A 13638-nucleotide genomic window follows, 5' to 3' on the forward strand; every position below is an offset into this window, starting at 1 on the left:
ATCCAATTTTCAAGGAAAATAGATTAAAAGGTAAATGAGTAGCTCTCGTCGTCGATAAACTATATATTGATAACCAGTTGTTCAGACACACAAAGACTACTCCATGGCTATTTTAAAAATTACAAAGTTCTTATAGACGAGGAAAATAATGAAACACAATTCTAGCCCGGTTATGGATTGTAATAATACAATAAAAAATATAGCTTTTCTATATATCTTCAAATATAACTAATTGAAACACAAAAGCACTAATTCAACATGGTGAAGATAAAAACTCAGTAAACAGAAGGCACAGTATGTGTGGTGTGTGTTTTTTTATGTTTGGGAAAGTGTGGCGTTGAGTGAGAAAGGAAATGGTTGCATATCCCAGAACCAATGTATTGCTGTGAGCGGGGGTGTGAGAGAGCTTTCAATGTAGTTCAGATGATGGATATACTTTTTTAAATGAATTATACGTCTTATTTATTTATTTATTGTCCTATCATGATGGAACTGTTTTAAAATAAATTATACATTTAATTTATTTATTGTCCTATCATGGGAAACTACATTTTTTAAATAAATGATATATCGAATGTATTTATTTATGATCCTATATTGATGGAACGGTCCACAACCCTATACCCTGGACACCCACCTGAATGACCCAGATACTAAGGAGAAGTCCCTAACTGTTTTATGGGCCTGATGTAAGCGGTCTGTATGCAGCTAAAATGCGGTCAGAGACCTAGAGCAGCTCTGCCCCATCAAGATTCTGAGCCTGCTTGGCAGGGTTGATCCTGCAAAGCCAAAGCCCCCTAAAGGGAGAGCATACTATACAAGGAAATTCTCAAAGCTGCTCCCCCACCCAGGCAGTGGCAGTGCTGGCAACACTAGCTGCAGTAACCCATGCGGAGGGGGTCACACTCAGACATTCAGAGAGGGGGTATATTATTGTGGCCCTGCTGGCACAAAATCAAAAGTCTGACTGCATGGAGATGCTTGGGATATGGTCCATACAGGGGACCGTCCATACAGGGGACCGAAAAGGTGTACATTTGACCTCCATCATCTAGGACGTGACAATGGTTAATAAAATCTCTCCATTTCTGCCCATTTTTTTGCACAGTCTTGCAGGCCTTCTCATACAGCTGCAACTGTATATGCATTCGTAAATCAAGACCTTTCTTGAGTTGGGCTCTGGAATGGTGCAACTGTGTGCTCTTTTCGAAGAATGGATTCCAGTCTTTTCAGGGCTATTGGATACGGGGGGTCGGGGGTGATCTGCCAGGCATTGGGATGACAACCCAACTCGGGATGAGGAGGGCTTTTAGCGGGTGGAATAGTGGGGACCAATTGGAGGTTTACTTCGTAGTAATGTAAATATCAGGGTACAGCTATAGAGACACTCAATCATCATGTTACTTTTTAATGGTACGTTTACAAACATACATTTTGATAAATAGAATTGAAAGTTGTTTCTCATTATGGTAAGTGGTGGAATAAGTATAGCCAGTTACAATTGTAATGGCTTAGCAGATAATAAGAAAATAAGATCAGTATTTACCTGGCTAAAAGAGAAGGAAAAAAAATAAAGGGAACACTAAAATAAGACATCCTAGATCTGAATGAATTTAATAATCTTATTAAATACTTTTTTCTTTACATAGTTGAATGTGCTGACAAAATCACACAAAAATAATCAATGGAAATCCAATTTATCAACCCATGGAGGTCTGGATTTGGAGTAACACTCAAAATTCAAGTGGAAAACCACACTACAGGCTGATCCAACTTTGATGTAATGTCCTTAAAACAAGTCAAAATGAGGCTCAGTAGTGTGTGTGGCCTCCAGGTGCCTGTATGACCTCCCTACAACGCCTGGGCATGCTCCTGATGAGGTGGCGGATGGTGTCCTGAGGGATCTCCTCCCAGACCTGGACTAAAGCATCCGCCAACTCCTGGACAGTCTGTGGTGCAACGTGGCGTTGGTGGATGGAGCGAGACATGATGTCCCAGATGTGCTCAATTGGATTCAGGTCTGGGGAACAGGCGGGCCAGTCCATAGCATCAATGCCTTCCTCTTGCAGGAACTGCTGACACACTCCAGCCACATGAGGTCTAGCATTGTCTTGCATTAGGAGGAACCCAGGGCCAACCGCACCAGCATATGGTCTCACAAGGGGTCTGAGGATCTCATCTCGGTACCTAATGGCAGTCAGGCTACCTCTGGCGAGCACATGGAGGGCTGTGCGGCCCCCCAAAGAAATGCCACCCCACACCATGACTGACCCACCTCCAAAACGGTCATGCTGGAGGATGTTGCAGGCAGCAGAACGTTCTCCACGGCGTCTCCAGACTCTGTCACATCTGTCACGTGCTCAGTGTGAACCTGCCTTCATTTGTGAAGAGCACAGGGCGCCAGTGGCGAATTTGCCAATCTTGGTGTTCTCTGGCAAATGCCAAACATCCTGCACGGTGTTGGGCTGTAAGCACAACCCACACCTGTGGACGTCGGGCCCTCATACCACCCTCATGGAGTCTGTTTCTGACCGTTTGAGCAGACACATGTACATTTGTGGCCTGCTGGAGGTCATTTTGCAGGGCTCTGGCAGTGCTCCTCCTGCTCCTCCTTGCACAAAGGCGGAGGTAGCGGTCCTGCTGCTGGGTTGTTGCTCTCCTACGGCCTCCTCCACATCTCCTGATGTACTGGCCTGTCTCCTGGTAGCGCCTCCATGCTCTGGACACTACGCTGACAGACACAGCAAACCTTCTTGCCACAGCTCGCATTGATGTGCCATCCTGAATGAGCTGCACTACCTGAGCCACTTGTGTGGGTTGTAGACTCCGTCTCATGCTACCACTAGAGTGAAAGCACCGCCAGCATTCAAAAGTGACCAAAACATCAGCCAGGAAGCATAGGAACTGAGAAGTGGTCTGTGGTCACCATCTGCAGAACCACTCCTTTATTGGGGGTGTCTTGCTAATTGCCTATAATTTCCACCTGTTGTCTATTCCATTTGCACAACAGCATGTGAAATGTATTGTCAATCAGTGTTGCTTCCTAAGTGAACAGTTTGATTTCACAGAATTGTGATTGACTTGGAGTTACATTGTTTTGTTTAAGTGTTCCCTTTATTTTTTTGAGCAGTATATATTGTTTACAGGAAACTCATTCAACAATTTTAGATGAAGTTTTGTGGAAAAAGGACTGAGGATGGGGGTGAAATATATTTCTCCCATGGGCAAAGAAATTCAAAAGGGGTGATGGTTTTAACAGTAACTTTGATCCAATAGGGGAAGTTGTCCAAACAGATCATCAAGGTAGATGGATTATTTTAAACATGTTATTGGACAATAAACAGATATGGCTTATTAACCTATACGGTCCAAATAGTGATGATCCAAGCTTCTTTGAAAATATATACAAGAATGTATCAACTCTACAAGCAACACTAGACTCTATTATTATGGTGGGAAATTTTAATACGGTCTTAAATACCTCTGTGGACCGGAAAGGAAATCACACTACAAACTATCACCCTCAGGCACTTAAGGAAATCATGAATGTCATGGATATATTGGAATTAGTGGATATATGGGGACTTAAATACCCTGAGCCAATGAGATATACATGGCGGAGGCTTAATCAAGCTAATTGTCTTGACTACTTTCTTATGCCATTCTCTCTGGCACCAAAAGTTTAAAAAGTGTTGACAGAATGTGGTCAGATCATCACATAATTGGCATATATATTACTATTCCAGAATTTCCACGTGGGCGAGGATATTTGAAATTTAATCAAAACCTACTAGATTATACATTGTTTAGAACTAGGACAGAAGAATTTATAACTGACTTTTTCAGACATAACATAGGTACAGCAGATCCCCTTATTATATGGGACACTTTTAAATGTGCCTTTAGAGGCCATGCAATTCAGTACTCATCTATAAAACAAAAGCAATTTAGATCAAAAGAGTCCATATTAACAAAGGAAATTGAAGGACTAACAGTACAGTTAGATAGCAATACAAACTGTACCATAGAGGCACAGAATAAGTTAGAGGAAAAACAAAAAGAAATGGAGGAACTTATTCAAGAAAGATCCAGTGTAATATATTATAAAAATAAAGCGAACAGGATGGAATATGGGGAAAAATGCACCAAATTCTTTTTCAATCTTCAATATAGAAATGCTACCAAAAAATGTATTGAAACTTGTTACAAATGATGGAGTCATGCATGATTCACCAAATTATATTTTGAAAGAGAGTAAAGTACTTTAAGAATATGTTTTCATTTCAGTCTCCTCCATCTCCACTAACTGAAACTAATTGTATGGATGTTTTTTCTAATAATAATGTGAAATTAACATCTGTACAGAAAGACTCATGTGAAGGCCAAATTACAGAGGAGGAACTTCTTGATGCAATTAAAGCCTTTAAGGCTGGGAAAACTCCAGGGCTGGATGGCTGGATGGCATACCAGTGGAAGTATACAAAACTTTTTTTGATATACTCAGAGGACCATTATTAGCATGTTTTAACCACTCCTATATAAATGGTAGATTATCAGACACGCAACAAGGTCTGATATCATTATTACTGAAACAGGACCCAAGTGGTATATATAAAGATCCAGTCCATTTAAAAAATTGGAGACCTCTTACACTTCAGTGTTGTGATGCAAAACTCCTAGCAAAATGCTTACAGACATATTCAATCAATCCTTATCCCAGTCTGCTGTCCCCACATGCTTCAAGAGGGCCACCATTGTTTCTGTTCCCAAGAAAGCTAAGGTAACTGAGCTAAATGACTACCGCCCTGTAGCACTCACTTCCGTCATCATGAAGTGCTTTGAGAGACTAGTCAAGGACCATATCACCTCCACCCTACCTGACACCCTAGACCTACTCCAATTTGCTTACCGACCCAATAGGTCCACAGACGACGCAATCGCCATCCCACTGCACACTGCCCTAACCCATCTGGACAAGAGGAATGCCTATGTAAGAATGTTGTTCATCGATTACAGCTCAGCATTTAACACCATAGTACCCTCCAAACTCGTCATTAAGCTCGAGACCCTGGGTCTCAACCCCGCCCTGTGCAACTGGGTCCTGGACTTCCTGACGGGCCGCCCCCAGGTGGTGAGGGTAGGTAACAACATCTCCACCCCGCTGATCCTCAACACTGGGTCCCCAAAAGGGTGCATTCTCAGCCCTCTCCTGTACTCCCTGTTCACCCACGACTGCGTGGCCATGCACGCATCCAACTCAATCATCAAGTTTGCAGACGACACTACAGGGGTAGGCTTGATTACCAACAACGACGAGACGGCCTACAGGGAGGAGGTGAGGGCCCTCGGAGTATGGTGTCAGGAAAATAACCTCGCACTCAATGTCAACAAAACAAAAGAGATGATCGTGGACTTCAGGAAACAGCAGAGGGAGCAACCCCCTATCCACATCGACGGGACAGTAGTGGAGAGGATGGAGAGTTTTAAGTTCCTCGGCGTACACATCACGGACAAACTGAAATGGTCCACCCACACAGACAGCGTGGTGAAGAAGGCGCAGCAGCGCCTCTTCAACCTCAGGAGGCTGAAGAAATTCGGCTTGTCACCAAAAACACTCAAACTTTTACAGATGCACAATCGAGAGCATCCTGTCGGGCTGTATCACCGCCTGGTACGGCAGCTGCTCCGCCCATAACCGGAAGGCTCTCCAGAGGGTAGTGAGGTCTGCACAACGCATCACCGGGTGCAAACTACCTGCCCTCCAGGACACCTACAACACCCAATGTCACAGGAAGGCCAAAAAGATCATCAAGGACAGCAACCACCCGAGCCACTGCCAGTTCACCCCGCTAACATCCAGAAGGCGAGGTCAGTACAGGTGCATCAAAGCTGGAACCGAGAGACTGAAAAACAGCTTCTATCTCAAGGCCATCAGACTGTTAAACAGCCATCACTAACATTGAGTGGCTGCTGCCAACATACTGACTCAACTCAAGCCACTTTAATAATGGGAAATTGATGTAATCAATTTATCACTTGCCACTTTATTATATTTATATTAGATAATGTTTACATAACCTACATTATTCATCTCATATGTATATACTGTACGCCATACCATCTACTGCATCTTGCCATCTTGATGTAATTAGATGTATCACTAGCCACTTTAAACAATGCCACTTTATATAATGTTTTCATAACCTACATTACTCATCTCATATGTATATACTGTACTCTATACCATCTACTGCATCTTGCCATCCTGATGTAAGGTATCACTAACCACCTTAAACAATGCTGCTTTATATGTTTTCATACCCTAAAATATTCATCTCATATGTATATACTGTACTCCATACCATCTATTACATCTTGCCTATGTGTCACGGTTGTCGTTGGTAAAGGAGGACCAAAATGCAGCCGGTATGTGTATGCTCATCTTGACGTTTAATAAATTCAAAATGAACACCAAAAGAACGAACGATCAACAAAACAGTCAGGCAAGGCACAAGGCTAAACACAGAACAATCTCCCACAAATGACAAACACACCCTAATATACTCTCAATCAAAGGCAAATAGACAACACCTGCCTTCAACTGAGAGTCCCAACCCCAATTAACCAAACATAGAAAAAGACTCACTAGACTAAACATAGAATACATGAATATCAGACAGTGCCCAACAAACCCCGGAATACTTAAATCAAATGCCCTTCTAGACAAACACCATCCTGAACCACATAAAACAAATACCCTCTGCCACGTCCTGACCAAACTACAATTACAATTAACCCTTATACTGGCCAGGACGTGACACTATGCCGTTCGGCCATCACTCATTTATATATTTTTATGTACATATTCGTATTCATTCCTTTACACTTGTGTGTATAAGGTAGTTGTTGTGGAATTGGTAGATTACTTGTTAGATATTACTGCATGGTCGGAACTAGAAGCACAAGCATTTCGCTACACTTGCATTAACACCTGCTAACCATGTGTATGTGACAAATACATTTGATTTGATTTGACCATGTGTGCATTAATGCACTTATAATGTGAAGAAATAGCCTAATAGTTTATCAACATTTTAAGCTAAACGTTCTGATCTGTTGCGTCAGCCACATTGCGTAAAAAAGTTTTTGTTGATGTTAGTGGTTGTATTAATTTGGGATCTATCGCATCCCACAACTGTCCCAGACTATGTTTGGAATATTTATTTATTGCACAGAATATAATAGGATAGACTTTTGTACTATGGGAGGCCGCAGAGTGAAGGAAAAGCAGCCAACAAGTGCTCAGCATATGTGGGAACTCCTTCAAAACTGTTGGAAAAGCATTCCATGTGAAGCTGGTTGAGAGAATGCCAAGAGTGTGCAGAGCTGTCATCAAGGCAAAGGGTGGCTACTTTGAAGAATCTCAAATATAAAATAAAGTATTTTGTTATTTCATAGTTTTGATGTCTTCACTATTATTCTACAATGTATAAAATAGTAAAATGTAAGAAAAATCCTTGAATGAGTAGGTGTGTCCCCAAACTTTTGACTGGTACTGTATATTTATCCTTTTTGAATTCAGGCTGTAACACAACAAAATGTGGAATAAGTAAAGGGGTACGAATACTTTCTGAAGTCACCGTATATCTCTGAAAAATCTTGGGTCAATACATTTGAGATATAACCTGAGTGAATCCTCATGCTTTTAGAGTACATTGAGCTGAAATTTGGTTGTAAGGGTCCAACAGATTCATCATGACTGCCTTCCGGGTTCTGGCACCATTGTGCACCTGTCTGCTTTGACTGGATTGTAATTGGCTACCCCGATCCTGTCACTCTGGGGAAAATGACCTGGAAAGACCATGTCAGAGGGGTGCAGTGGGGACACAAAGACACCCTGCAGCCGCTGGCTGAATAATAGATGAATGTGAAGAACGGTGACTGTAGAGAGGTGAACCTTGGTTGAGATCTAAGCAGGGGCCATTGAGTGACAGGCCATTGGGTGAGAGACCATTGGGTGACAGACAACGCCAGTGAGCTGTGAGAGCTTAGAGCCCGTTGAAGGAAGGCTGCTCAGATTTCAGAGAGAGAGAGAGAGAAAGAGAGAGAGAGAAGTGCTTTGGTTCCTCCTGGCTTGGGTGCTGCTCATCTCACAACTGCCACATACAGTATAAGGGAGGTTGAGGCACCAACTCTACAATGTGCTTGCAGTAGAAAGTTGAAAGGATTCAAAGGATTCAAAGGATTCAACACGTGACGTGTTAGATTTTTTTTAAACTGAATATCTAACCCAACACATTAGCCTACAGAGGCAGGATCTTACTTTCACCAGTGGTGTAAAGTACGTTCAAGTACTACTTAAGTTGTGTTTTGGGGTATCTGTACTTTACTATTTGATTTTGGACAACTTTTACTTTTACTTCACTACAATCCTGAAGAAAATAATGTAATTTTTACTCCATACATTTTCCCTGACATCCAAAAGTAGTCATTTCATTTAGAATGCTTAGCAGGACAGGCAAATCGTCCAATTCACGCACTTCTCAAGAGAACATCCCTGGTCATCCCTACTGCCTCTGATCTGACAGACTCACTAAACACAAAGTCATTTTCTATTAAGGTATCTTCAATTCTACTCAAGTATGACAATTAGGTACTTTTTCCACCACTGAATTTGATCACCATGTTGCAGGATAACTTTCCTGCAATGCAGGACATTTTAAACTTGTAGTGTATTTGAGGTTTAAAAAATTGTCATTTCCACTGAGATTTCATACTTGATTTTCAACCCCTACAAAAATGTCCATGAATTATAATCCACATAATAATTCACATTTCCTGTTGCTGCAGGATTATTTTCATGCTGCAGCAAACTGGCTCAAATTAAGATCCTACATTTGTATTGCTCCTTTCCAACTATTGTCCTGTTGCAAATGATCTCAGCATTGAGTGCAGTTAAAATGATTGTTAATGACAGAGACAGACTACAACAGTATATCTTGAAGATAAATGAAAAGAGGGCAAACTAGAGAGGGAGGTAGAGGGATAGAGGTAATGGAAAGAAATAATGCAAGGGAGGAGTGAGCAGATGACAGAGAGAGGGAGGATTCAGCTTGGGTTGGAAAGGTTGAGATTCACATAGCTCTTTGTAGGAGAGGTACTGTATAGCGACTGGGGCTCCCGGGGAGATCATGTCTCTCCAGCTCCAAATCAGCACATACACAGAGGAGTTCAGCTCACCTGGACGAGGGAAACCAACTCGACCAAGACCGTCCTCAGCCCACCGCAGAAATAACCCCCACCCCAGACCGGTAAGAACCAGGACATATAGTAATATACTGGTAACAGTCGGGACAAACCACACAGACAGGTTAAGAGTAATCTAGTGGAGTTGAAGTGGATGCTAATTGCAGTATAAGTGATATTACTCCGACATAACAGAAATATCAACTTGCAGTTGTTGACATAAGCATTAAAAGTTGATGTACCGGTATATTTCACTATATTTTGTGTAATGTCTTCTACTTATGAATGCATTCTGTTTATATTATGAATGTTGTGTTATGAAGTCCTTGTGCAGGTTCCCTTCAAATACTCTGATACCCATATTTAATTGCAACTGTCTACATTCTAAAATAATTTTTAATTCTACACACATCTGCCTGGTTAACACTGAGAATGGCACATGCTCGATGTCTGAATTGTATCAGTAGTTTTCTAATTGATTGGATGATGTTTCAGATGACCACAAATCCCCCTGTGGGTTTGCTACTTTTTCCTCTTGCCTCCTTTGTCCCCTATACACTTCCTCTCTTCAATAACCCAGAATGAGGCCTAAATCCTCTTACGCTAATTGGAGGGCCATTGTTTACATACATCTCTACAGGGTGAAAGCTGCATGTCATCTATTATTCAATGCTTCCCTCTCTCCCCTGTTGAGATGGCATGTAAACAGAATCACGAGGAAGCTTTACCTTTCCTACCCATAACATAATGCTTAATGATTGTGTGTATACAGTAACACATAGATACTAGATAGAGTACCGGATGTGTTTTTGGCCCGGGACAGTAGAGACACACAGAACATACACAAAAAGCAAGTGTAACAATTTTCTGTAATGCTTTATTACTTGTTATAGGCATGTATGAGCCTTTAGAATGTCTTATTTAGCCAGAATCATTATGACAGAGAAAAGCTTTTGACAAGTCTTACAATGCACTATAACTACATTATTATGCATTATACCCGCAGGCTTCAAGTAAAGTGTTACCAAATCCTCTTCTTACACTACTATTCCCATAATTATCCAGAATGCGTCACCTGAGCCAACTATCCATCTATCTTCAGTGCTCAGAGTCGAGGGACGGGTGTCTTATTTCCTCTCTTTCCCCATCTACCCATACAGGACTTCCTGTTGCCCTGGAAACTGCAGACGAGCCACAGGGCCTCCCGGTCAGTGTTCCAGGGTGCTACTGCTCCTGTAAACAACGGCCGTCCACTTTTCCCTCCCGTCCGGCACTTGTCTTTTCAGCATAACCCAGGTATGACACTCTGTGCTCCATTCTAATCATTGACTTATCATCATCTCATCTCCCCCTTGTTGTTTGTGTGTGTGTGTGTGTGTGTGTGTGTGTGTGTGTGTGTGTGTGTGTGTGTGTGTGTGTGCAAGTGTGTACATAGTGGTACATTTGTTTTGCATAATCTTATGTGGCTCTTCTTCCACAAGATGGCAAACGTGCATGCTCTCTCAGTGCTGTGGACACAGAGCCGCCACGCATGCCACCCCTCAGCCCATCCAGAACAACACAGCACATGCTGCCACTTGCAGACTGGCTACACAAACCACACATGACTGACCCCTCCATCAGAGACATGCAACTCCAACCACTCCTAAAACACATACAAAGGTAAAGTATGAGGTCTTCACTCCTTATGTCTTTTAGTTTTTTATCCAAATCAGTCAGCCAGTGCATGTATTATTAGAATGATGCAGTGTATGCTGCCACAGACCTAAAATATGTTGCTCTGATTGAAATTGAAATCAAGATTGTGATCTCTCTGTTCTTTTCTGGGATTTATTCCAATGGAGATTATTATAATACTTGCGATTAATACGACTTGATGTTGATTACAGCAACATGGATTCCTCCAAGTCATTACAACAGAGGCCAGCTTGTTACCTGACTGATGTCCAGTGTTACCGGGGTGACCATCCACACTCATCACAGGGACTGAGGTGAGAGTGACCTTTGAACCCTGACCTCCTGAGGCAAGTTCAAGCTCATTTCAACTTTTTACACATGTAAAAAAAGATGGACAAATTGCGAATGTCAACATATGAGCCCCATAGAAAAACCATAGTCTCAATCCATTTTTGACGGATACAAAATATCTGTTTAGCTGTCACCCATTTGAATACCATACTGTAAACACTTAACTCATTAGAAAGGGCATATCCAATTTATATGCATTAGTTTGTTGGGAAATTCAAATTCAAATTCATTGTTTCTGACAGGAGAAACTCAGGCATTGAACATCAGAATGGACTTCAAAATGGCAGCCTCCCAGGCGTTAGGCACCTCCTACCACAGGCTCACTACCGGAAGTCTCGCTCCAATACTACACTGGATTCATGGTACAGTACATGCTCTTACATCTCAGTACATGTTCTCAGTTACACATTGTTTTGAATAGCCCACTACAGATTATATAAAGATATTGAACTATCCACAGTTTCAAGTGTGAAGTGCAACACACAATACTGTAGCCAAATTTACAGTTGGGTTATATAGTGAATGTAGTTCCATGCCATCAGTGGTGTAAACTAAAAAATACTTGAAAGTACTACTTAAGTAGTTTTTTTGGGGGGTATCTGTACTTTACTATTTATATTTTTGACAACTTTTACTTTACTACATTCCTAAAGAAAATAATGTACTTTTCACTCCATACGTTTACCCTGACACCCACAAGTATTTGGTACATTTTGAAAGCTTAGCAGGACAGGAAAATTGTTAGATTCACGCCCTTATCAAAATAACATCCCTGGTCATCCCTACTGCCTTTGATCTAGCGGAATCACTAAACACACATGCTTAACTTGTGTCCCTGGCTATCGATAAATAAATAAAAACAAGATAATGGTGCAGTCCGGCTTGCACAATATAAGGAATTTGTAATTGTTTATACTTTTACTTTTGATACTTAAGTATATTTAAAACCTAATACTTTTAGACTTTTACTCAAGTAGTATTTTACTAGGTGACTTTCACTTGAGTAATTTTCTATTAAGGTATCTTTACTTTTACTCAAGCATGACATTTGGGTGCTTTTTCCACCACTGCATGCCATTGCAGCTACAGTCGACACATTATATCAAATGTAAAGTTTGTTTTTATGTTACAGTGGTGGATACAGCTGTTTCAACGTGGTGAAACCTTACCAGGCTGGATACTACATCATTCATCCAGAATTTGTGTCTGAGTGCCTACGCTGAAAGTTTAACCACATGTTCAATAAACTGTACTGGATTTATCAGAGATCTTCTGCAGTGTTTTGATCTTGACAGCTGATTCATTTAATGCATTATTCATAACTCATTTATAATGTAAAGTAACAATGTAAAGTAATAATACCTGAAATTCAAGTTTTAAAATGGAAATAAAGGAAGCATATATCAACACTGTCGGCTTGTAACTTTTTTGCAGCTTAGTCTGATTCTGCTGTGCTGTTCCACCACCAAGTGGCAAACAGATAGTATTGCATGAGTGAGTTCATACCAAGAGAATACAGACGGGTTTTAGCTATTGTTCTCTTTCTTGTGTCTGGTCTTCACAAGAGAAGGTCACGGTTGTTTTATACGGGTATCTTTCATTTATTTGGCGTGGGCTCCGGGCCAAACAGTAGGCTGCGTGGATAAACTGTGAATTCGTAAACCTCTGTCGGAACAATTGTTCCTTTATGATCTAGCCAGGTCATTACATTGGTGTCAGGAGTAAAAACGCTTGTGGGAGACCGCTAGAATGATGGCGGCTGAAGCGGGCATGAGTGCTTCGTCGACTGTGCTTCGCGTGGATTCTGATGGACGGACCGAAGGGGTGACGTAGACGCTGCGGACATGGAATCTGGGGCTCAGGATGTAAACAAACATGGCGGCGCCCAGTTCCAGATTGTGTTCATATCTGCTAAGACTCCGAAGTACTCCGGTAAGGCGGATTGGGAAGCTTTTTATGCTCAGTTTGAACTGTTAGCTCATTTTGGAGGGTGGTAGAATGAAGATATGGCACTGCAGTTGGCTTTGTGCCTCACAGATGATGCTTTGTCCTGTTTGATATTGATTAGCCCCGGGGACAGACTTCATTATGGTGCTTAAGTTTGAGCACTGAGGTGGTGCTTTGGACAGTGTGTACATCCCGGGCTGCTGCACTCTGAACTGAGTAACAGCCTGGAGAGCCACTACGGGTGCTAGCTAATGACATTGAGAGCCTCTCTCGGCGAGCATATGCTCACATGCCCCCCTCTGTGCAGAGCGAGCTCGCTCTCTCTTACGGAGCTGCGCATACAGACCCAGCTGGCTCATCCTGAGTCATTGCAGATAGCCTTGGAGATGGCTTTGGAGAGGGAGCTTGTGTGGGCTG

General features: G+C 41.9%; 1 protein-coding gene across 1 annotated transcript; it reads left to right on the forward strand.

Annotated features, from left to right (window-relative positions):
- Positions 1–9191: 9191 nt before the first annotated feature.
- LOC115207099 (uncharacterized) lies at positions 9192–12683 on the forward strand. Its single transcript, XM_029774093.1, has 6 exons — positions 9192–9311; positions 10407–10542; positions 10728–10908; positions 11136–11237; positions 11517–11636; positions 12407–12683. The coding sequence occupies exons 1-6, from the start codon at positions 9192–9194 to the stop codon at positions 12495–12497; spliced, it is 750 nt and encodes a 249-aa protein (XP_029629953.1). The 3' UTR covers positions 12498–12683.
- The last annotated feature ends 955 nt before the right edge of the window (positions 12684–13638 follow it).

This window comes from Salmo trutta, chromosome 14 (assembly GCF_901001165.1).
Source record: "Salmo trutta chromosome 14, fSalTru1.1, whole genome shotgun sequence".
Classification (NCBI taxonomy): domain Eukaryota; kingdom Metazoa; phylum Chordata; class Actinopteri; order Salmoniformes; family Salmonidae; genus Salmo; species Salmo trutta.